The sequence below is a fragment of the Lasioglossum baleicum genome, chromosome 2, assembly GCF_051020765.1.
Source record: "Lasioglossum baleicum chromosome 2, iyLasBale1, whole genome shotgun sequence".
NCBI classification, from domain to species: domain Eukaryota; kingdom Metazoa; phylum Arthropoda; class Insecta; order Hymenoptera; family Halictidae; genus Lasioglossum; species Lasioglossum baleicum.
The window spans coordinates 15,749,314-15,772,874 of record NC_134930.1 but is presented as its reverse complement, the minus strand read 5'-3'; the positions used below and the strand labels follow the sequence as shown (position 1 = coordinate 15,772,874).

General features: G+C 37.8%; 3 protein-coding genes across 3 annotated transcripts in view; 1 reads left to right on the top strand and 2 right to left on the bottom strand.

Moving 5' to 3' along the window:
* Nucleotides 1-131: 131 nt before the first annotated feature.
* Nucleotides 132-9,830, bottom strand: Svr (Carboxypeptidase D svr). Its single transcript, XM_076446319.1, has 15 exons — nucleotides 9,372-9,830; nucleotides 9,045-9,289; nucleotides 8,644-8,799; nucleotides 8,393-8,568; nucleotides 8,182-8,329; nucleotides 8,010-8,104; nucleotides 6,061-6,569; nucleotides 5,347-5,820; nucleotides 4,653-4,924; nucleotides 3,988-4,162; nucleotides 3,536-3,915; nucleotides 3,322-3,463; nucleotides 1,751-3,233; nucleotides 1,484-1,663; nucleotides 132-1,379 (listed from the first exon to the last, which is right to left on the bottom strand). The coding sequence occupies exons 1-15, from the start codon at nucleotides 9,828-9,830 to the stop codon at nucleotides 1,240-1,242; spliced, it is 5,034 nt and encodes a 1,677-aa protein (XP_076302434.1). The 3' UTR covers nucleotides 132-1,239.
* Nucleotides 9,797-23,561, bottom strand: part of Kr (krueppel) — a 57,495-nt gene continuing 43,730 nt past the window's right edge. The window contains exon 4 of the transcript XR_013011669.1: nucleotides 9,797-23,561. This exon is cut by the window's right edge and continues 15,372 nt beyond it. The gene's annotated coding sequence lies outside the window, so the exon portion shown is untranslated.
* Nucleotides 10,800-15,129, top strand: Cysrs (cysteine--tRNA ligase, cytoplasmic). Its single transcript, XM_076446345.1, has 10 exons — nucleotides 10,800-11,192; nucleotides 11,293-11,488; nucleotides 11,602-11,944; nucleotides 12,430-12,570; nucleotides 12,626-12,836; nucleotides 12,907-13,376; nucleotides 13,456-13,600; nucleotides 13,719-13,927; nucleotides 13,997-14,371; nucleotides 14,663-15,129. The coding sequence occupies exons 2-10, from the start codon at nucleotides 11,310-11,312 to the stop codon at nucleotides 14,789-14,791; spliced, it is 2,202 nt and encodes a 733-aa protein (XP_076302460.1). The 5' UTR covers nucleotides 10,800-11,192; nucleotides 11,293-11,309; the 3' UTR covers nucleotides 14,792-15,129.

The window sequence follows — 23,561 nt, the reverse complement described above, 5'->3', positions numbered from 1 at the left end:
TAAACATATACGAACAAATATTTTATCTTGCTACGAACACTTTCTTTCCAACCCAATATTTTATAATATAAATAATAGATATAGGAAATATGAAATAATTCTTCAGAATTGTACAATAATAAATACTTCTTTTCCACATTCTTTTATTTAAAATGTCAGATATGTTGTCACAACGAAATTATAAATTTGTTATTATACATACAACATACATATTTCTAAATAATGTCAACCACGGAGAATATACATTCTTTCATGAAAAATGAACATGTCTTAAAACTAATCTACCATTTCTTTGCGTGTGTAACTTTTCACTCTTAGTAGTAGTTTGTTTTAAACAAACAATCTAGAATAAAATTTATCAATCGTTTAAGTACTCACGGTGAATGAGTTTCGCTTGATTAACATTATGTGTTATAATAAACAATATATTTTATTGATACACAGAATAGCATTAAGTAGAAATGAGTAAAAGTATCTACAAATGTATTAAAAGATTTTAATAAAACTCATCAAAATATCATATGATTTACAAGAAGATACATATATATTCACTATTATGATCATTTTAAAGATAACAATAATCATATTCATAAAAGATATGTTTTACAAATTGAAAGTTCATAATAATTTATTATACTAAATGCATTTAGACTGTATGTAAATAACATATAAAACATTCTGGAATGTATATTGCATTATCGCATAGGAAATATTAATTCTGCCTCACATATAAAAATATTAATTACATTTTTTAAAACATATTTATCTTTCTTTGTCGTGTAATAAAATTCATTTCAACTTTCAAATACATACATGCCTTCATGACTTTCACAACACTTTAAGTACATTTTCTGTACGTAAAAAGAATATTTTTCTTCTGTTATTTACTTTACATTTTATATCTCGATATAAGTCTAGATTTTTGATAAATAATTTCCGTTTAAAAGCTGTTTATCACTGGGTAGATACAGTTAATTCCCGTTTAATAGCTGTTATCACTGGGTAGATATATAGTTTATCATAGATCTACCTTTTGAGAGGAAAGCTGCACTATAATTTGCATCACTACAGTATTATCACGCCAACTTGGTATTATTGACACTTTGTCACATACATATATATCTCAAACAAGTTAATACAACTAGTAAATATGATAACGGAAGGCAATCGATTTCTTTTTTTTAAATGCTATATCTTTTGTTTGATGGAGATTTAAAATCTTTCTATTTGCAGAAAACACTATCTATTTACTATTGACGGTTTGTCATCCCACTGAGCTTGAACTGGTGCAATAAATTCTAAATCGCTAGCATCTTCAGAACTAGACATATTGTCGTCATCAAAATATGGTTTTGTCACTTCATTTATTTGCATAGGTCCTAAAAAGAATAGAATATAAAGAATCATTAATATATGCAACATTTTTAAAAGACGACTCGGTATGATGGTACAGACATAATTTTCCAGAAGAAATAGTACTTACCATTTTTTACTGGCCTTCTAAATATTTCAACTTCTTTCTCGTCGTCGTCGAAAAAGCTTGTTCCGTCTTTAAGTAAACTGAACGCGTATCTACTTCGATTATTTTTAGGTGATTGCACGGAAGACGTACAGTTTGCATACATGAACACAGCGCAAGTAATAATTCCGAAGCATATAGTACCTAAGAACATACAATGTTGAATGATTATAGCTCAAGAAAATATAATCTATTAGGCACATCAGTATATATTAATATTTGATATCTTACTTATGAGTATAATGAAGACAATTCTGGGCATCCCTAGGAACTTGTCATTATATCTTAATTTAAATATTAAGTTTGAAATATCATGTATATCTGTTGTAACAAAGATTTTAGTCTGCTGAATGTACCCAGCTGCTTTGGCACTAATAGCATGAGTGCCGGGTTGAAGTAGAAGCCAGTAAGCTCCGTTTACTCCGCTTTCAACGTGGTGTATCGAATTGTTGCATGATAAAATAGCATTTTCTATCGGCTCGTTATTCTTTGTAAGAACGAATCCTTTCACTCCGTTGTTAAGCTTATCTATCACAGCTATGAAACTATCTTTATTATCTTCCCACACGTTACTCGAGTCATCCGTAGCGCAACATGTAACGTATGCGTCTATTATCAACGTGCTTGTATTTAAGTAAAGATAATCCATTAAGGAATGTTCTCTCTTCCCACCAATTCCTTTTCCAGCATGAATATCACCGTCAATATTTGCATTTGAATCACGATCACAGAACACATCCTTCGAACTCATATGAACATTGTGTTTCGTGTATGTAGCCGCTAGATCTTGTAATACAACATCGTCGTCAGTTTCATATACGTGTTCTGGTGTTTTACCATATTTTCCCGCGAAGGGAATTTCAATATGTTGCCCACCAATATTTAAATTGATTGCTAGCATAGGATTAACTTTTTTGAACCAATTTGTTATTATACTTGCCTCGCTGGACAGCGCGCCGTTAATAGGGAATTGTAGGTCATCAACAACAAGGGAAGAACACGATAGATTACTATTAGGACTATGAGTTAAATCTGGAACGATATATACTGTGTACCTATCTAAGTAATTTGTAATCGTAGTATTCTTTCTATAATGGTCCAAGAGATATGTAGCAAAATGTAACAAGACTTTGGACGTCACGTGTACACCATTAGTAACCCCGGCTACAAATGCAATCGACGGACGGCCTATTCGTTTGTAATTATTCTCAGCTCCAATTTCTAAATACATTATTCGAATACCCTTCTCCGATCTCCCCATGGTGTGCAGAATAGACAACTGAGAATACTTGTCGTTTAGATCGGTTAAAGCTTGGTTCAGAGCACTCGGCTCCGAATCTTCGTTATCTTCTTGATGTTTCTCCTCGCCTGTATCACGCTTCGTTAGCTTAACATTAAGATCAATTATATTCTCGTTTTCCACGTGGACGTTTACAGATTGATCCGTGTAGCCTTTGCAGGTGAACACCAACGTATGCTCGCCGGGAAGAAGAATAATCTTGAAGTAAGCCATGTTTTTCGAAACCTCGTAGCTCTTCGTTCCGACTTTAATTACAGCTTCCCTCAAAGGAACATTATCAACGTCCGTTACAACTGCTCGGACACCGGTTGTTAAACTACTTAGAAGTTGCATCAGAGGCGTTAGATTGTCGCGCCAAATAAGTGGAATTGATTCGGCGGGCGGATGCTTGCAACAATCCAAGTTGATGCTCATCTAAAAATATTTCACATCACAGTAAATACGCGCAATATACAAATTACGATTACAAAAAGTTACATGAGCATTCACATCTATTACTTACTACAGGGATATTATATTCACTCTGAATATAATCTTGCACATCTTTAACTTCACTATTAAGAATATTACACGTCCCTTTGTGTATTGAGCGTTCATAATTTTCGGCGAGCGTTTTATACACATGCAAATTATTGTCCGTATAACTACAATAATGATACGAAATGTGTATTTTATCCATTTAGCTACAAAAACGAGGGGCTTCAATGTTATCTTACCTAACTTTACGTGCCCCACTTCCTAATATGATGACCACGTCGTATTCTTCGTTAATCATCATTTTCTTAAACGCGCTGGTAACTGAATTGGCCGGCTCGGAATTCGCATTGCTCTTGTGCAACATTTTCTCGCCAATTTCGCCTTTCACTATCGGATTGCAATCGGTACTATTAAATATTTTATCAAAACCTGGATCTACGGCAGGAATAATATGCAAAACAGAATTAGTCAATATCCTCTGTATGGGAGGATCTCCGATATTGTTTCCCATAAGAATATGAGTAGCTAAACGCAGCAGCATTTCTCTACCCACTGGTTGAGAAGCGAACAGTCCTCCAATTAAACCAATATGAAATTTATTTTCTTCCGGTGCTCCCATCTATGACCATATTAAAAATTAAATATTTTATCCAATCTTAAAAAGTCTCATTTTTGTAAAAAAAATACTTACATCGTGTGTAATCTTTAACGAATGAATAGCCATGCTAATTAAAGACTCTCCAGCTTGAAATTCGGCAGTGTTTGGTTGATGACTGTCTAACTCGCTAAATCTGGCATTCAATTCATCATTTTTTAAGTAACCATTCTGCAAATTTGGCATTAAATGAAAATCATATGCAGATGACCTGAAACAGGAGTTCATATTCTCTTATATTATATATTATATATATTGGAGTCGAAACATGAGTTTCCAACACGATATCGTTCTTAATACTAGGTCAGTGCAAAAGTTCATGTCCGATTCCTTGTCGTATTTTAATATAAGATCGGGCACGATCTTTCGCTCTGATCTAATACTTGAAAATACAACTTAAAATTCAATCAACAGAAAATGGTTTAATAATTGCACTAAAATATTATATTAAATTTATGATAACTTAATGTTCCGATCTAATATGTTAACTTCAGCATGTTTTATGAGATATTGAAGTATTTACTTAATATTTCTTGAAGCTGAAATTTCTTCATAAAACGAAATTCTTATTATTCCTTATGAAACATGATCCTTTACAACATTTAATGACATAAATGATATTATTCTGCAAATTTCAATGTTCATGAATGTTAAAATATCCCCTAATGTCATGAGTATGAAAAGGTTGCATATGGTTATACCAGTGCTGAGGATCATCTCGCATTAATGTGAAATCCAGCGTTATCTCTCCTTCTCCCAGTTTATCTCCCACAGGTACAGTTACATTCTGTGTTTGAGATTCGTATCCTACTGCACTGGCTGTGATATTGTATTTTCCTGGGACCAAAAGCCGCCAAAAATCGCCACCTTCGGCTGTGTGGATGTCATGTTTAATTCCATCCACAGTTATTTTCGCATGAGGTATGGGGGTGCCGATTGAGGAGCGTACTATACCATGTACACCTTTGCGAGACTGTAAACCATATCAATCATAATTATTCTAATATACTGTAGACACAGATGGTTTGTACACAGTGTCCTACGTAAAATGTTACAACTTGTTCTCTCTGAAACCATTGCTGGTATCGACTCGAAATGTTTTGATGAGTTCATACTGGGTTTACGGGACCCGTTAAAATGACGCGTTCTAAATTCATAAAGTAAGACCCCTTTATTATTATGAGTAGACTGCGGAACTTTACGCAAAATAAAAATTGTCTGCATCGATTGCAAGAAATAGAAACTAAATTGAATGTTATTTCTTCCCTTAATGATTTTAATAGAAGAGAAATCATATATTAATAATTTTTAAAATTTTTCAACAATTTCAAATTTCATCTTCTCAATTTAGCTATAAATGCATAAAGATCCGCTGTCTAATTATGAGCCACGTACCATTTCAATAAGACGTAACATAGGTTCCCTATTTTGCAACCAAAATGTTGGCAATTCAGTTCTATTCGGGAACTTGGTGCACCCGACTTCTAACGTAATCTCGAAATCATTGCTATGGAGGTAATTGTAATCCTGCATCCCTCCGCTCACTGAGTACCAGGCAGCCCCATTAGTTATTCCGTTTGGGAATCGTTCCTCGAGTACATTTTGCATATTTAGTCGTTCGTTGGGAAGTGGTGGGCAAGGTTCGCCAAGGTGCATGCGAGGATGAGCGTTTGAGTACGCTAGTGCTAGAGCTTTGAAGACAGCATCGTCTGGGCTCACATTTGGAGTATTGAGTGCATACTGTGGCACATTATCGTACGGATAATTTGCTACCAGTGTCCCCCCATGAAAATTAGCTGAAAGAACAAATGGGATTTTTGCGATCCAATTCATCACTGCTTTCGTTTCAGGTTCTTGTTCTCTGTTTAACTGTAATAAAAATCGTACAAAAGTTAAGGCTCTGATAAACGACGATAATATAAAATGTTTAACACTAGGTTTACGAAGCACTAAAAGTGACTATTTTACATTACTGTATACTATATACAAATAACCAGAATGTGTATATCCAAATTTCTAAAGAAATAAATTTGTTGAATAATTCCTCATGTGGATACATCTTTATGTGTCCCGTAAACCTGGTGTTAATTGAAGAACTAAGAGTCATACTTGATTTATTTCATACTGATCAGGAAAGTTTCTGTTGAGATCAACGCCCTTAGCATTTGATCTTCCATGTGCTCCATACACGTCTCCTTCTTGAGAAATTTCATATCCATCTGGATTCATACTTGGCATAACATGTAGTCTGACATTTTTTAGTATTTTTGTAACTGCTTCGTTAGTTTCATAATTTTCGCAGAGATATCTCAATAACAATAATAAAATTTCTCGGCCGACCACTTCGTTTCCATGCATATTCCCTATGTATTTCACTTCTGGTTTATTTGCACTATGTTTTCCAGGATTTTCTGTTATTTCCATCACATATAATTGACGCCCTTTGACGGATTTTCCTATGCTATAGAGTCTTGTAATGTTGGGATAATTTCCGTTTAGCTCCTTCAAATATTTTTCCATTTCTACATAATTATGATGTTTGAATTTAGTATCGTGAAAGAACCCATACTCGTCTATGGGTCGTACTATTTCCTCAAGTTTAGTTGAACTTAATTTTCCTATTTAGAAATAAACACAAAAGAAGTTGTAAATAAAACTGTGATTAAAACTAAGATTAACATGCATCGCAAAAACTGATTTATATCGAAACAAAATTATACAAAAGGGGAAGTTAAAATAAATTGTTAGGAAATAAACAATTCAATCACATAGGCATTTCAACACAAGGTACAGAGAAAATAAAAGCTTAACAAAGGTGAAGAAGCAATAAAATGAATTGTGTTACGTGATTAATAACAATTATAGGACAAGGTTGGAAAATATTTGAAAGAATCTAACTCATTTTCTGAGGCAAATATAATATTTTATTTGTAATTTCAGATATACATTTAGTTCAAACATAGTATACTATACATCTAATTACAAATACAATCATAAACATCGCTCACTGTTTTACATTCTTCTAACACCGTTATTGAAATTCCACAATAAATGTTCCTATAACGTGTCGTGCACTAAAAACGTTTAGAAATTGTATACATTTCACCACTGCATTGAAATTACTTTTTAAATGACAAAAAAAAAAATAATAAAAATATAGAAGTAAGTAACGTACGTCTTTTGATTAACATTGTGGAGTATGGTTAAAATCTTAATGTCATAGAGATTCATTTACTTGAATGTATAAAAAAATATACATATACGAAACATAGTATTTCTTTACTATTCTCTCAGATAAATTGTTTCTTACATTATTTTTGAATTTGAATTGTTTAATAATGTAAAAATGTCGCAAGAGAGTATTCAAAATAAATCACAGTTCGCAATATGTTTATAATGGGAATATATCATAAGTAAGAATTGATAGCTAGTATTAGAAAAAGATATGTTCAGTTTTCTAGCAATGTAATAGCTTTTTATGACGTTCATACTCTCATATCGAACAAGATTCGTTTCCACCATTTAGTTTGAAACAAAAAGTGCAACAAATATAAATGCATAGTGTAAATGCTAAAACAAGAAACTTATGTGTCTCGTTCCAATCAGATCCATTATTTTATAAGCAATTAGCTTTTTACACATTATTTCTCCATACCTTGTGTGTTTGAAAATGCTATGTAAAATATAAACTACATAATAAAAAGTACGGGTATATCAGAAGGTATCAAATGACGTTGAGTGGCTAATTTATCGTATTGGTGCTGTAAAACAAAGAAAGAAAAACACATAATAGAACAAAAGATAATGAACCAAGAAAAATAATGATGAATCGAACATAAATGATAAGAAAGTAAAAAAGTTTTAAACCATCCCCATTTTTATGAAATGGATAAAAAAAAAGCAAGTTGCATGAAAGAATAGTGAAAAAAAGATTTATATTGTAAGCTGTATGAATGTTAATTAGTAATCCATATCTTCATAAGAGCGAATCAGTGTGTACAATGGAGAATATTGATTTAAAAGTGGTAGCATACGAGGATAATCTATGTCTTGATTACCTTGGTCATCAAAGGAATCCTGTTTTAAAGTGAAATTGACGATAGCTGGTGCGTCTGGGTTCACAGTAACTCTTACTGCTTCGCTTGGCTGACATCTACAATAGAGAAAACAAAAATGTCATACTCTAATGGTAATCAATTAATTTCGCGTTTGCTATGCAAAGTTACTTACCCCCATGCTTCTGCATGAATTGAGTAAGTACCGGGTAGTAATAAACGCCAATATTCTCCACGATTTGTTGTCGAAATATTATGATCTATTCCGTCTACAATGATATTAGCTGCTTCTATAGGTTGGCCACTGCTGTCTCGTACAAGACCTGAAATCAACATCGAAGTTAGTATATCGCCCAATCAATCACATTTTATCAATATCTATGAACCTTTTACTCCAAGATGTGCTTGCTCGAAATACTTTATAAGGGACTCCTTGTTTAACATCCAATACTCTGGCATTGTCGAAGCGTATGGATATTTACAACAACTTAGTTCGAATGTTATCTCAAATGCGTTAGAGCTAACGTAATTGAAATCTTGCATGCCGCCAACAACTTCGTACCTAAAGCATTTCAATTTCAGTGGATTTCTTTTATAAGTAATAGTACTTTTATAAACAATAATGAGTCACATTTACCAATAGGCTCCATTTGTTACACCACCTGGGAAAATGTCTGGAGGACAAGCATTACCTGCACGCATTTGTGGATGATTATCTGCGTACACATGGGCTAAGTATTTGAACACTTGATCGTCTGGACTTTTACTTTCGATACAGCAGGCTCGTGAAATTCTGAGAAGAAATGTTTATGTTAAATTACCCTCATAGTGCAATACTAAAGGTGCGAGTACAGTGTTTTCATAATTGAATCATCATCAATAATTATCCAAAACATGGGTCTGGCCAGGGACAATTACCAACCAGGGATACTACTCTTTGACTTTTATAGGCCAGACAGTTGGGACATTTATCAATGAAACACTGTATTACATTTAACCCTTACAATAAAGCTAAGTATGATTTGAATATATTGTTACCCAGAATCGTATGGATAACTGACTACAACAGCACCTCCGTGAAGATTTCCAGACAATACAAATGGTTCCTTGGCGATCCATGTCATCACAGCTATTGTTTCATTTTGACGTCCATCTAATATGCTACTACCCTTCTGCAGTTGGCTAGTTCTCCTATCGAATTGATCAGGAAAGTCTCGATTTAAATCAATATGATTCGCGTTCTCACGCCCTGAGAAATCTTTCTTCGAGTCACATTTCCCTTCCTAGTGTAAGACAAAAGTTGAATTGATATCTGTTACAGAATACAAATGACAGAGTGAAACTGTAATGAAATATGAACGTTACCACAGACTTCTCGAAGCCGTCAGGATTCATGGATGGCATAAGGAAGATATCGGTGTTGTTCACCAACTTGGTTACTCTGTCATTCTTTCCGTAATTGTGTAGAAGATATTGAGCAAGATAAACTAACAACTCTCGGCCGACAGCTTCGTCGCCGTGCATATTGGCAACATATTTCACCATTGGCTCACCCAACCTTCGTTCTTTAACATTTTCCGAGATCTCAAGGACCAAAAGGTCCCTGCCTTCCACGGACTTTCCTACGGAGAATACTCTCGCCAAATTAGGATACTTCTCGGTCAGAGAACTGAACAATTTTTTGAGATCTTCATAGTGCGTGTACTGTGGAGCGATGAAATCTTCGTCCAGCTTCTGCTCCGGATTTATCGCGTAACCGTATATAATTCCAATGAACGAGCAAACAAATAGCACAACACAATACATAGCACCTGTCCGTAACATATTGGAATAAATGTTGGAGGAGCAATGGAATAAAACTGTTCAAATCTCAACAAGACATCCTACGCGACCAATTATATACATACAACATACAAAACGTCGATATAGCATACTGATGACGTCCACAAGTATGAGCGTGGGTAGCGTGGGTAGCGGGTAGAGTAGGGTATATATATATAAAGTAGGGTAGGAGTTTACAATAAACGTTATATATATATATGTGCGTGTGCCTGTCTGCGTTATCTTTCGCACTCAGGTTCAGAGAAAAATGTTTTTAAATGACTCATAATACGCAACGCACAAGGAAATTTGCTGAAAACGATGAAAATTATAGCGGCAGACTAAATATGTAAGATGTCAATAGTTTATCATGTACGTATTTATATCTATATGTATACATTTGTATACATGTGATTTTATCAGCAAATATACTAGTTTATATACTGATAATTTCATATACTTTTTCTATCGTCCACAGTTCATATAGATAGAATATACCAATATGTACTCTCTCACTCTCTCCTAATACTAAATGATTCACGCATGGGATTTATGCGTGTTATTTCAATAAAAAACAAATTTTCCGCTTTCGTAAAGCAATGACATAAAAGTTTTAAATAGAAACGTGTTTTTCGACAAAGTAAACGAAAAAGTATTTTCCTGCGCTTTGTGTTTTGGCGGGTTTTTTTACGTCAATGCGTCACACGTCTGACCCATTGCGCATGCGTAGACAAATTCATATATTGTGAATTATGGGCGGGAATCTTGTCGGAATATTTATTTGTTACTGCTAAAATAGATATAAATTCTCAATGCATACTGATGCATACAAATATTTGATTGCACATGTGACACGATGAAAATAATTTTTTAAATATTTAGTTTGTACAGGGCAGGTTCGTGAAATTGCGTATATATACTCTATGGTTGAAGCCGAGGTGTCGCCAGTGTCTCTTGCTATTTTCTGCTATTTTCCTAGAATTAGTGATTTTTCTTTATCGAAGTGAGTTTTCCAGGTAAATGTAAATAGATCAATGTAAATAGATAAGATTAGATGATGCAACAAATTACAAATCAATCATTGTAATGTCATATAGCGCATCGATATATACAATACTTTTGAAAAGGTACAATGTGTTTCAAAGTGTTCGGTATTGGACAATTTTAAATTTGCTTTTACGGAAATAAATAGAACCTCGAAACAGCCAGTATTCCGGCCACGTGACCTTTTTGTTTGACAATCTGTTACATTTCTTTTATGCATTCGTTTTGGAATTTGGAATTATGTTTGTCGGAGTGTAGTATTTTTCGAAGTTCGGTTAGGTTGGTTTAGGTAGCGTATTCTCAATTGAAGTGTTCGAAGAGGTTAGTATTCTTCTGTAATACAGTAGGACCTCGATTAACCGGCCTCGATTAACCGATTTATCATAAGGTTTTTGTCACATCATTGCTTATTTTATTTTAGGTTTAAAAGACAGAGAAATGGCAAAAAGAGCGCAACCGGCTTGGATACCGCCGCAAAGTAAGAATCCTTCGGTTCTGAAATTATACAACAGTTTCACCAGGGAGAAAGAAGTATTTGTTCCTCAGTATGGGAATCGTGTACTGTGGTATAGTTGTGGGCCAACTGTATACGATGCCTCACATATGGGACATGCTAGGTAATTGTAATCATACTCGTGTAATCATTAAAACCAGTTGTCTTTTTTTTAAGGACAATTCTGTATCAAAGGTCTGTAATAGATTGTAATGTAATATTTTTTTTTTATTATAGGTCTTACATATCTTTTGATATATTAAGGCGTATCCTATCTGATTATTTTGGATACGACATTCTATATGTAATGAACATTACGGATATAGATGACAAAATTATAAAAAGAGCTAGGCAAAATTATCTATATGAGCAATATGTAGAAGAGAGCCATACTCTTGATGAAATCTTGGACAATGCAAAAAGTGTGATGCACATGTTTGAGGATACAGTAAAAGCCACTACTGACCCTGATAAAAAATGTATGCTACAGAAAATGTTGAGCAACGTAGTGCAAGCTATAGAAAATCTTGGAAATGCTGTGAAAATTAAGGATGAGGACAAAATTAAGGAGTTTCAAGAAGTAATTGTCTTCGATTACAATATTAACCCTTTACACTTGGAGCAATTTTAACTCGGAAGATTATACATTTCTTCCGATCTAAAGTATTTCCATTCCCTGTGATTCTTTTTGAAATTGATATAATACCTCAGACAATACCTGAATGTTTAGTAATTGATTAGATATCGATAAATTTAAAAATGTAAACAATATTTTGAATAATGGTACAACAATTTTTAGTGGCGTCTCAGAGTCACCATTCGAGTGCTAAGGGTTAACACTAGGTTTACGGAGCACTAAAAGTGACTATTTTATCCAAATTTTTAATATAATAATTCCGTATAATAGCTAACAATTCGTAAATTCAAAATATTAAAACGCGTTATTTTGACGCGTCCCGTAAACCTAGTGTTAAATAATAATTTATATAGAAATTTCGCTGAATTTATTCGGTTTTTAATCTAATCCTATTCTTTAAAAAACATTTGTTTCTTTTCTGGATACAGTCACTCTTAAAAGAAGCGAGAGACCCTCTGGCAGATTGGTTGGATAAAAAGAAAGGGACTACAGTAACAGAACATTCGATATTCATGAAACTTTCTCAACTCTGGGAGTCAGAGTTCCATAAAGACATGGATGCCTTAAATGTAAGACAGAATGCAATAGTGAATGTAATTGTCGATTCATAAGAATTATCCTTAGGTATTAAAGCCAAATGTTTTGACAAGGGTCAGCGAATATGTTCCTGAGATTATAGCATTTATTGAAAAGATCATAGAGAATGGACTTGCTTACGAAAGCAACGGCTCTGTGTATTTTGATGTTGCTACTTTCGATAAGCAAGAGAAGCATTACTATGCCAAACTTGTTCCTGAGGCTTATGGCGACACTTCGAGCTTGCAAGAAGGAGAAGGTAATACTAAATTACAATGATTAACACTAGATTACGAACAAATTGTTGTTAAGTGAGAATTTGCTAACAGGAGACTTAACTACTTCCGAGCCATCTGAGAAAAGGTCACCGATAGACTTTGCCCTTTGGAAACGTTCCAAAGGAGGAGAACCATGGTGGGACAGTCCATGGGGCAAAGGACGACCAGGCTGGCACATAGAGTGTTCGGTGATGGCGTCCATAATTTGCGGGAAACATTTAGACATCCACACTGGAGGAGTAGATTTAAAATTCCCGCATCATGATAACGAACTAGCTCAATCGGAAGCGTATTTCAATCATTCCAATTGGGTCACATACTTTTTGCATTCTGGCCATTTGACCATAGCTGGCTGCAAAATGTCGAAATCTTTAAAAAATTTCATTACCATACAAGAAGCGTTGAAAAAACATACAGCGAGACAGTTGAGGCTCGCGTTCCTCTTACACGCGTGGAAAGACACGTTAGATTATAGTGAAAATACAATGAACATGGCATTACAGTATGAGAAGTTTTTAAATGTGGGTCTAATTATGGATAAATATACTTTTTATTGCTACACCGTGTCCGATAAATTTATAACGTTCATTGTTATTGCAGGAGTTCTTCTTAAATGTAAAGTGGAAAATTAGGTCCTTGGGTGTAGAAACAAATATCAATACGTTCAACAAATGGACGAGTTCAGAAATGGAATTAAATACGAAGTTTAGCAATGCTAAAGATTCTGTGCATAACGCGCTATGTGGTATGTTTATATGGTTGCAGATATGAATATTTATCAAATGAATGTTTGTATTTATCGAATTGAATGTATTTAGTGTAACACGTATATATCAGAGATCATAAAAATTAATCTTCAACAGATAACATCGACACAAGAAGCGCACTGGATGCGATCAGAGACATTGTAACGCATTGCAACATTTACATGAATCAAGTCAAGCAATCGAACACGCTGTTGCTTCGAGACGTTGCTGTTTACATAACAAAAATTTTTACTATTTTTGGCGCAATATCCACGTCGCACGATACCATTGGTTTCCCAGTGGACGATAAAGCTGCGAATTTGAATGTATGCTTCGTATCGCTTTCTCTTTATCAGTAACGTTTATGGATTATTTATAAATTTTTTTGATTGCAGGTTGAAGAGGTCGTGATGCCGTATCTCGAGGTTCTGGCGAACTTCCGGGAGAAAGTCCGGAGCGAAGCGAAGACGCTTCAGGCTAATAGCATTCTGGAAGAGTGTGATAAGCTGCGAGATGACATTCTGCCAAACATCGGGGTGCGTTTGGAGGATAGCAACGAGGAATCTTGTCGCGTTAAGTTAGTGAACAGAGAAGAGCTTTTGAGAGAGAAGGAGTGTAAAAGGAAGCTCGAGCTTGAGAAAGCACAGGAGAAAGAGAGACGGAAAGCGGAAGCCGCTGCGGCAGCTGTAGCAAAGGAGGCGCAAAGAAAAATTCCGCCTTCCGAGATGTTCCAGCTCGAGAAAGACAAATATTCTCAATTCGACGGCAACGTAAGTTTTTACTTATATTATTTACTAATAAAGGAACGTGGTTACACAAGCTGAGTTTGATGAAGCTTACGTGAGAGAGCTTAGAAAAATGTTCAGCACATATTTTGCAATTTCCCTTTACATCAAATGGAGAATTTTCATGACCTTCAGATATGCTGTCGAGGTCAAGGTCCTGAGTAACTTTGCTTATATATTTGCATGACTGCCGTTCGGCTTTAGTTTAAAAGATTATTATGGATATACTAAAATATTATAGAATAGAGAATTATTTACTATTTATATACTCTTCAGGGTTTACCAACGCACGATGCCGATGGTAAAGAGATTAGCAAGGGACAACTAAAAAAGCTGCAGAAACTGCAACAGGCACAAGAGAAGCGATATAATGAATATCTTTCTTCCATTCAAAATGGCATATAACGTTCTCATGTACATAGTATTAACGCGACAAATATTATTCTCCGACGAAACGCATATTCATTTTTCATTTTGCTTTTCCATCTAATTTATTAGAGTAAGAACTGTTTAATTTATTACCATCGATGAGCTAATGATGTTCATGATGTGTTTGTGCCTCCAGTTGAATGGCACTTAATAAAAAACGAATCGATAACGTTATGTACTTTGATTTTATTTTTTCTCGCACCAAACTCGTGTGAGCAACAAACACAGCTACTGCACATATAATATTTATAATGGTTATTGGTGCTATTGTATCTCTACGATTGATAAAAGAACAATAAATTTTTGATGCATTACTGAGTATTAATTTTTAGTATTAGTTTTAGTTTTAGTTCAGTATTAATACGAGGATAAATTAGTGCTACGCAAGAGTCACGAATTGCATCGGGAGACTCGCAGTGAATTTTTAAACATTGAGAGTCACGCATTTCCATCTCGAGTTCTCGAAACGAAAGCAAGTTCGGTTTTGTATTAAAATTACGATTTTCAATCGCGACGTCGCGCGTCGTCCCGAGAGCGGTGAAAACAAAATGAACTTGGCGCGTTTCCATGCTCGCCGGATGAGTCTGACGCGCGGTGCTGTCCATTATTAAAGCATAATACCCCTTTCACAATGACGCGCGAGCCGACAGTGACAGCTTTATAAATGTAAAAGCGATATAATGCCCGACTTGTTGCGAGGCGGGCCGATATTCATCCCGCATTCAGGGAACTGTGAAAACTCGAGCCGTGTGCGAGAGCACACTAGGGTCCGTATATCGCGCCACCGCTTTTCCAACTGCGGAAAATACACGACGATAACGTCTCTCTCCCACCCCCATCCAAAACCGTGACGAAATATTTAGAAAACACCCCCCTACTTCCGGTCCCTTGTTTCCGGCCCGAAACGTAACCAGGGAGACGCTTTTACCACCCTATTTTCGCTATTTCGAAACTCATTGCGTCAACCCTTCTTACTATTCGAAATGACAGGGTTCATTAACGCTATACCTTTCATTGATTCGCTCCTGAAACACTAAACAACTTCTTTGCACACGTTTCTAATTATACCGCACTGTTAATATTTCGAGTGCCGATCCATCAACCTGAAAAGTCCCATAATCTACTTATGCATTTACAACAAAAATGAGTAAGTGCATTTTAACACAGCAGAAAAATGAGAAATGAGTGAATATACATATTTTTACGATAAGTATTATGTATTGTAGAGATAGGCTAATAATATTACGACGTGTATACATAAACAAACACGATCGTAATATTTCAAGGAACAATTTAGAAGCTTGAGTTCGATGCTAACGAAGTATAACGTTCGTAAAAGCCAAGAATCACGACTATAATTGTAATAAATCCCTTTCACACATAAAGTCCACCTCATCGTTAAAGACAAAGATCCTCCATCACGTCAAATAGACTCGGACAAGTACGCCACGCTTAAAAATATCCTCTCTAAACTACGAACAACTTTTGAATGCCGATCCCGAAGACATTGTCTCAGACACATTGTCTTGCAGCCATTAGACATCTCGAAACCGCGTCGCCAACCGAATAAATAGACTCGTTCCATCTTGGCAATATCACCAAAACGCAAGTGGTTCATATATCTGCGCAGAAAACATATTTTAAGCTGAAACCCAATACCCTTAGCGAAAACGTTCAACATCATGTTACCTGGTGCCAAGGTACGTTAACCTTGCCCGAACAAAAAATGATTTGAACATCGACGCCAGGCTTCTCGCGGCGAATTAATAATCATCGCATGATGGCGTTACGATCACTCGATATTTCATTTGTCCGTTGATCGAACACTGGCTTTCACGGTTCTCCTTTCACGGGCGTTAACGACACACACGGGTTGGAAAAAAGCTCGCAAGTTGACGTTAACAATGCGTGACGGTTGGCGCAAAAAATATGCTCTCAAATATGAAGTCAAGAGTGGTGAAAAAGCAAACAGACTTTTCGTTCGAGTTCTCTCTCTCTCTCTCTCTCTCTCTCTCTCTCTCTCTCTCTTTTTTTAACGCTGTGCCACCCCGTGTTTCCGCACTCGTGGCCTCGCGTGAATGAATACGTAAATTTTTTCGGAAAAAGTTCAATTTCCGCACCCCGTAGTCTCGACTCTTGATTGACAACTGAATGTTCTCGTATGCATATAAAGCCACCCTCTGGCTCTCCCCTCTCTCTCTCTTCTTTCTCTCATCCCTCTCTTTCCCTCTTTGCTTCGTTTCGCCGATTTCCCTTTATCCCGGAGTCCTGTAACTGTAGTAATTTAACGAGCGCCGCTTTTTTACTCGCGTCACCGTTGCATATAAGTATATCGTCGCCTTTTCTTCGTCCCGACTTCACTTTCACGGTTTTTTTCCCGTCTCTCTTCCATTCTTCCGTATTTTTCCGCGGGTTCCGGCGACGTTGATCGGTTTTTTGTCTCTCCTCTTCGATAAAGAGAACGATGGAGAACAGTTTGAAACGATGGAAAGGCGACACGATGCACCCGTGCGCTCGAACGAAACGAGGCGCATTCGTTGACTGTCAATTAGAGCCACCCCGGATCCGAATGAGCACGTTGACGATGGTAGCAACGGATTTTTACCGGCTCGTTGACAGTGCAGTTTGTTCGCGATTCTCTTCTGGTAACGGTTCGATTACTAGAAAACAGGGAGTCCATGGTCGCCCGAATCCGTGAAAACACCGAGCAAAACTTACTTCTACAAAAAGCGCCTTCCAAGTTTTCATTAGAGACACAGATGAAAAACTTAAAAATTTGACGTTAAAAAAAAAACAATTATTTGTGCAGTACCTAGTAGATTAATCCTCCTAACATCTTAAAAAAGGCCAACCCGTTCGGACCAATTTTGAAAAAGTTATTCGTTTTTGAAGAGTGTATATGTACATGTTGTTCCAAGAGAAAACACGTTCTAATTAAATTAATTAAATTATCTGTTGCATCCCTTGCGGGGGTAGTTCCTCGTTCCGGTAAAGAAATAATGCGACAATTAAATTCTGTGTGTTCCTAACTTTGTGGAAACGTTCCATTTATAATAGATACAACACAGTACGAGTTTAGTTTACGTTTTTACGGTTTCGGCGCGCCACAGTTTTCCTTTTCTACGCGAGACCCGTGTTACACGGGAGCATTGTAACAAAGATTCAAAGGAGTTCCGAAGTTTCATTAAGAGTGGTTTCTTGTACTGGCTAAGTCGCTGCTCGAGCTTATTTCTCCTCTTCGGCGCTCCGTGCTCGCGCGGATTTTGTTTCCTTCCTTCCGGCGCGGCACCGGGATTCTATTGCATAATTCAATTAGGGTTGAAAGGAAAGCAAACATTCGACGAGGTGCTCGCCGCTCGAAGCCGCGGCTAAGGGGATTCTAAACTGAATCTAATGGAGAGGACAGACATCGACGAACGGAACTCGTAGTTCTCGATCGAAGAGATGTGCGATTCGAACGCATTTAACGCTAACACACTTATACAATGAAAGAGTCGCGAGTGCATTTCCTGTATGCAAACAAAATCGATTTTTTTATGTAAACTAAAGCGCGGGACAGTGTCGTAATCTGTTTTCGGAAGTCATCGAGATTCGACAGAACGCGAAGCTAGAAAACTGTGGAATATCGTTATTTACAAGTGAGCCGATGACTCGTATCACAAAAGGGATCGGGAGCCAGACATAAATAATGTATTGTTCGGCATTCGAGGACAGCCATCCCGTTGTGTCTGCTCGTGCGGTCGAAGGGGTGTTGCCACTTTTATAACTCCATCGACAATTTTTCGGCTACCCTCTCGCGTCGGTTTTCGATTTACACCGCAGACGCCTCTCTCTCTCTCTCTCTCTCTCTCTCTCTCTCTCTCTCTCTCTCTCTCTCTCTCTCTCTCTCTCTCTCTCTCTCTCTCTCTCTCTCTCTCTCTCTCTCTCTCTCTCTCTCTCTCTCTCTCTCTCTCTCTCTCTCTCTCTCTCTCTCTCTCTCTCTCGCCTCCTTTTGTTTGATTTATTCTTTCCCACTTTGCTCGCGGAGGAGTGATTTTTCGAAAGTTCCCCGACCGGCGACCGATTATTGCTATTGTTGCGCCCTTTCGGTTCGACGGCTGCGATGAAAACGCTCGGGAAAGTCGATGACAAATCGCCGAAACCCATCCGACCACACTCAGTGTCTGTTTCATCAAGCTTTCCCTTGTCCCTTACCAAAGGAGACCAATTTAGTAAGTTTAGTAAGCACAGCGAAGTAATTAAGTATGCGCGTCTTTATCGAAGCTAGGAGGATTGATCAAAATAAATTTGCATTTTGGTTCTGCTTCGAACGTGGTGTACATTTTTTTTCAGTTGATCTTTGTTGCCACCCTCTTGCGAGGGAACAGACAGGAAGTAGGCTGACCTGTCCATCAAATGAACATAATTTGCATTATACAAATAATAACATTTATGATGGCCCCTTCATGTTGAAGTTTGTACAGACTCGTATTATTGTAAATTCTGATATCTCACTAACGAGATTTAATTTTGTTAATTTCCTATTCGCCGCCACATTAATTTATTTAGCAGTTAATCGAACGAATATGACGGAGATTTTAATGATCCTGCAGGAAAAGCTACAAATTAATTTGTACATTTATTAATTCGGAAAATGCAAACGTCCGGAATGTGCAAACAGTGTGTAAGAGGTAAGAGGGTTGCAATTTTTCAACGATCGCAGGAAATCGTCACTCTCGCGGCCACCGTCGAGCTCCCACCGCGCGCAAGTTATGCTACTCTCGTGGGCTCCGGGTTTAGGGTTGCTGGGCCCACCCATGTATGTTTTTCCACGGCAAAAACACCGTATAAATACGGCTTGTTAGGCCGCGGTCCTGAATCCGATCGAGTCTCGCGCGGCGTGTAATGGCACCCTTTTATGTTAATCGGTGTAACCCTTCCGCGTTTAACCAGCTGCGTTTCGGTCATTGTCTAATGCCGGTTTTTTCATTCTGCAGTGAGTAGTTTTTCGTCTCGTGGGCCCACAAGTTCGCGTTTTGTTAGACCCCGGAACAAAACAAAAACGCACGCGCCTAAAATCGGCCCACGTGTCTGCTGGGGTCACTTTTTTCCACCCGTTAGATTTAAAGGAACGAGAGAGAGAGGAGAGAGTGAAAAACGCGGTTGCCACGGGGTGGAAAGACGACCGAGGGTGAACGATCGTCTTGAAAAAAAATCATAGCATTTGTGGATCGCATGAAGGGTGAGCCTCAGCGCTGGCGAATTTGGCGGAGCTCGCTTTTGCAACCCTTTCGGTCGATCGAGGTACGTTTATGTCGGAGCTGTGATAGACTGCGAATTTTATGCATTTGTGACGATCTGTATGCATTTATGCAGACAACGGATTCGAAAAATTTAATAACATCGCTACATCGTTTTCAGTTGTATTGAAATGATTAAGGGATGAAATCAATTTGTATTTTATTCTTGTTTCACACAATGGATGCAGAAAAATCCGCGGTCTGGTGATAAAAGATATAGTCCAGAGTAATATTGAACTAATGAACTAATAATAAAAAATTTATACGGGAAATGAATTGATTGCAATTATATTTGTTGCTTTAGCAAAAACGTACCCTTTGCCTCGTTGCGAGACTCGCGAAGGGCACGAACGTGTTCCTCCAAATCCGATTAATGTATGAATTATGTTATGGGGCCATGCGAGCGAGTTATAATTTTTTTCTGATGGCTTGTTTGACGACTGCTCGACGAGGTTGGGTCTAGAACGCTTTGCGGCTTGTTGGATTAGGAAACGAACGAGTGGAACGCTTATGCTTATCGGGGGATGGAATTAGTGTAGAATGTGGATCATCCGAATTGGATTATGGTTTAAATGATCCCGCCTAATGGCTATTTAATTTGATAACTCGGGAAATTTTCGATTTTAAAACGCCTGATAATGAGCGAAAGATTACTCAATATCTTCAGAAATAAAAGATGACGCGACAAAAATGCGCGGAGGGTTTGCACCATATTAAACAGACAGTATTCGCGAGCCAACGGGAACGTAAGGAAGAGACTGCAGGTCTCGAGGACCTGCCCTCCAGTTCAAGGGTGGGCAGCTTTAACCCTTTCACCCTCGAGGGCATGCGCACAGTAAAGTCTGCAATGCAATCGCGGTAATTGCTGCACCGGAGACAAAATGGTAGACGTTCGTCGCGATGGCGGTTATTGCTCTACATTATGAAACCGGCTGAAGATAGCTTTCGCGTCGAATCAACAACTTTGCTTCATTGATCTATCAACTTGTATACATTCGCTTCTGGTACTTTGTATTTTCTAACACTTGAATTGCCGGGCTGGTAGCCTCAAAGATTCCATAAAATCAAAGTAATGTATCGATTATGCTGAGAGTACAATAGAGACTAAAATAGTCAAAGAAATGATTAAAATAAATTAAAATAGTAAAATATTAAAATATTAAAATAAATTACTGTTTTATGTTTTTCTTATTCATTTTTGCCATAAATGCATAATGTGTACGGCTTAAGCGTCCATTCGCTGGACAGGTCACCCTATGTCCAGCCTGATACCTTGCCGTCTGCTGTTTTTGGTAAGACCGGTGGTCGTCATTCGATTTCGGAAATGGCTCGGCGTGTACAGGTTTCGCAGTTCGCGCGGAGTCATCCTCCGTTGAAAGGAAGCAATTACTAGGGAGATTTGAGGAGGGCAAAGAGGATCACGGCATCTTTCTTCCGCGTTCTTTCTTTTTCTTTTCGTTTTTCCCCGAGCCGCCCCGTTCTTCCCTCTTCTGGTCCAGTCTTCTTCGGGGTTGATAGCGCGGCTTGCTCCGTAGTTAGCGGGGCGTGTCTTCAGTTTCTTTGAATTAAACATCATGCCCGCTTCAATCAGCCCATCCCTTCGCCTGCTCTCGCTCTTTTCCATTCCTTCCTCGTCGGGTCCGGGGGCAAGCCTCGCCTCCTTCTTCATACTCTCTTCTTCCATCTTCTTCTTCATCTCCTCTTTCTCCTGTTCATCCTTGTCCTCGGTTCCTCGCACTTTTTCCGATGCAAGGCCGTTCAACGATGTTCCGAGGGATAGGATGAGGTCGAAGGTGAAGCGAAAGGGCAGATGCAACCCTCCCTCTTCCGTAGGCACGCGTCGCGAGATATATTTCTTTATAAATTTGTAATCAGTTCTTCCGTCGTCGATCCTCTCCTCTTCTCTCTCTCTCTCTCTCTCTCTCTCTCTCTCTCTCTCTCTCTCTCTCTCTCTCTCTCTCTCTCTCTCTCTCTCTCTCTCTCTCTCTCTGTCGTGCCCCGGGCGCGCTCGCTTCTCTCAATTTTCTCTTCAATCGGCCTCCCTATTACTTTCTTCTTTGCCTCCAATTTTCCTCCTCTCCTTAACGTCTTCCGAGGGGAAATGCATCAACGTCGCCGTCCTGCAGATATCGAGATGAAAGTATGTTCGGCTATGTTTTCTTCCTCGGCTTTAAAGCATGAAAGATGGATCTATTACGGACCCCGCGCGTTCGGGGTGCAGCGAGTTCTTCGGAGCTCGTCGAGTGGCCTGTCGAATTGTTCTCGTTGCTTCGTCTCGTACGAATTTCGAATTCACTGTGATATAGTCTGTCTGACATTCGGCTGTTCCAAAAGTCTGTTTAGTTTTCGATTGGCACTATTCGGAAAGATCCTAGACAACTAAGCTGCCTGTAAATGACGATTTCACTGAGCATTTGTGAAAATGATATCAATTAACTTTCACATTGTTCATTTCTTAATTATTGAAAGTATAAAGATGCTTCCATTAGAAGTTATTTAATAAATTATTATAAAAATTGTGAAGCATCTAAACAAATTCAGTCTTGTAATTTTTATAGAACAATATACATCTGATACATTTTGTACCCGTTACGGTTAGTGTTAAAGACACCAATTGAAATGAATGCATTCTACGTTGACAAGAAAAATGTTTGAACTATTAATGGAATTAAAAATTGATTGGCGCACTTGGAAAGAACGTGATCCACGAGACTGAAATGTTTCTGTTGTCATAGTCTCGAGAGTTTAGTTACCCCGGGCGTTAAATTCCAGCGTAAAATGTTTGTGGGGCAACGCTGTCATGAAGGGAACATCGAAATTTGTGTACAGAACGAAGCATGAGCGCGATACTAACAGAATTCACACGCAGTGGAACGGACACCCTTTAACAACGTTTCTGGAACGCCCCAAGTGTTATGTATCCGTATAGCGGCGCGACACCCTCGCTCGATCGAGTGCGGATCGATTTAACACAAAAAGCCTGATATCCCCGTGGCAGAGCGTGCACCTCTCGAATGCCAGGCTGAAATCATTTTCGTGACAGTTCATCTCTGTAACACGTGTCCACGCCGGCTAATCATTCGCTGAATCCTCGAGATGACCCGTCCGGGAATGGGATTCACTAGCGAGCATCCCTAAAAGAAACCGGGGTCTCTTTGCGACAGTATCGGAAAAAATTAGATGGCTTTGCTAAATTGTTTAGGAAAAATATTGAGACATTCGAGAAATTCGACAAACTGCTGCACAAGGGTGCAGAGAAAAACGAGCAGCAGAGCCATCAAACTTTATCTTGCACCTTCGCAAGGAGACTGTCAGAGTCCGGTTTCTTTTCGACATTATACTTTTTACTTTTGACAGTCCTTTCCCCCGCCCTTCGTTGAGTAGACCCGTAAAACGCACGGAGAAATAAATTTGGGTAAAAGCAAAGTGCCACCGGCTCCCGCTATGAACATCCTGTCGAGTATGGA

Bases quoted from the DNA above. Each gene is read 5' to 3' on its own strand.
- Cysrs (XM_076446345.1), top strand. From the start codon at position 11,310: ATGGCAAAAAGAGCGCAACCGGCTTGGATACCGCCGCAAAGTAAGAAT. The intron at 13,377-13,455 runs GTGGGTCTAATT...TTGTTATTGCAG, and splicing joins AGTATGAGAAGTTTTTAAAT to GAGTTCTTCTTAAATGTAAA. The intron at 13,601-13,718 runs GTATGTTTATAT...AATCTTCAACAG, and splicing joins TGTGCATAACGCGCTATGTG to ATAACATCGACACAAGAAGC.
- Svr (XM_076446319.1), bottom strand. From the start codon at position 9,830: ATGTTACGGACAGGTGCTATGTATTGTGTTGTGCTATTTGTTTGCTCG. The intron at 9,290-9,371 runs GTAACGTTCATA...GTCTTACACTAG, and splicing joins ACGGCTTCGAGAAGTCTGTG to GAAGGGAAATGTGACTCGAA. The intron at 8,569-8,643 runs GTAAATGTGACT...GAAATGCTTTAG, and splicing joins GTAACAAATGGAGCCTATTG to GTACGAAGTTGTTGGCGGCA.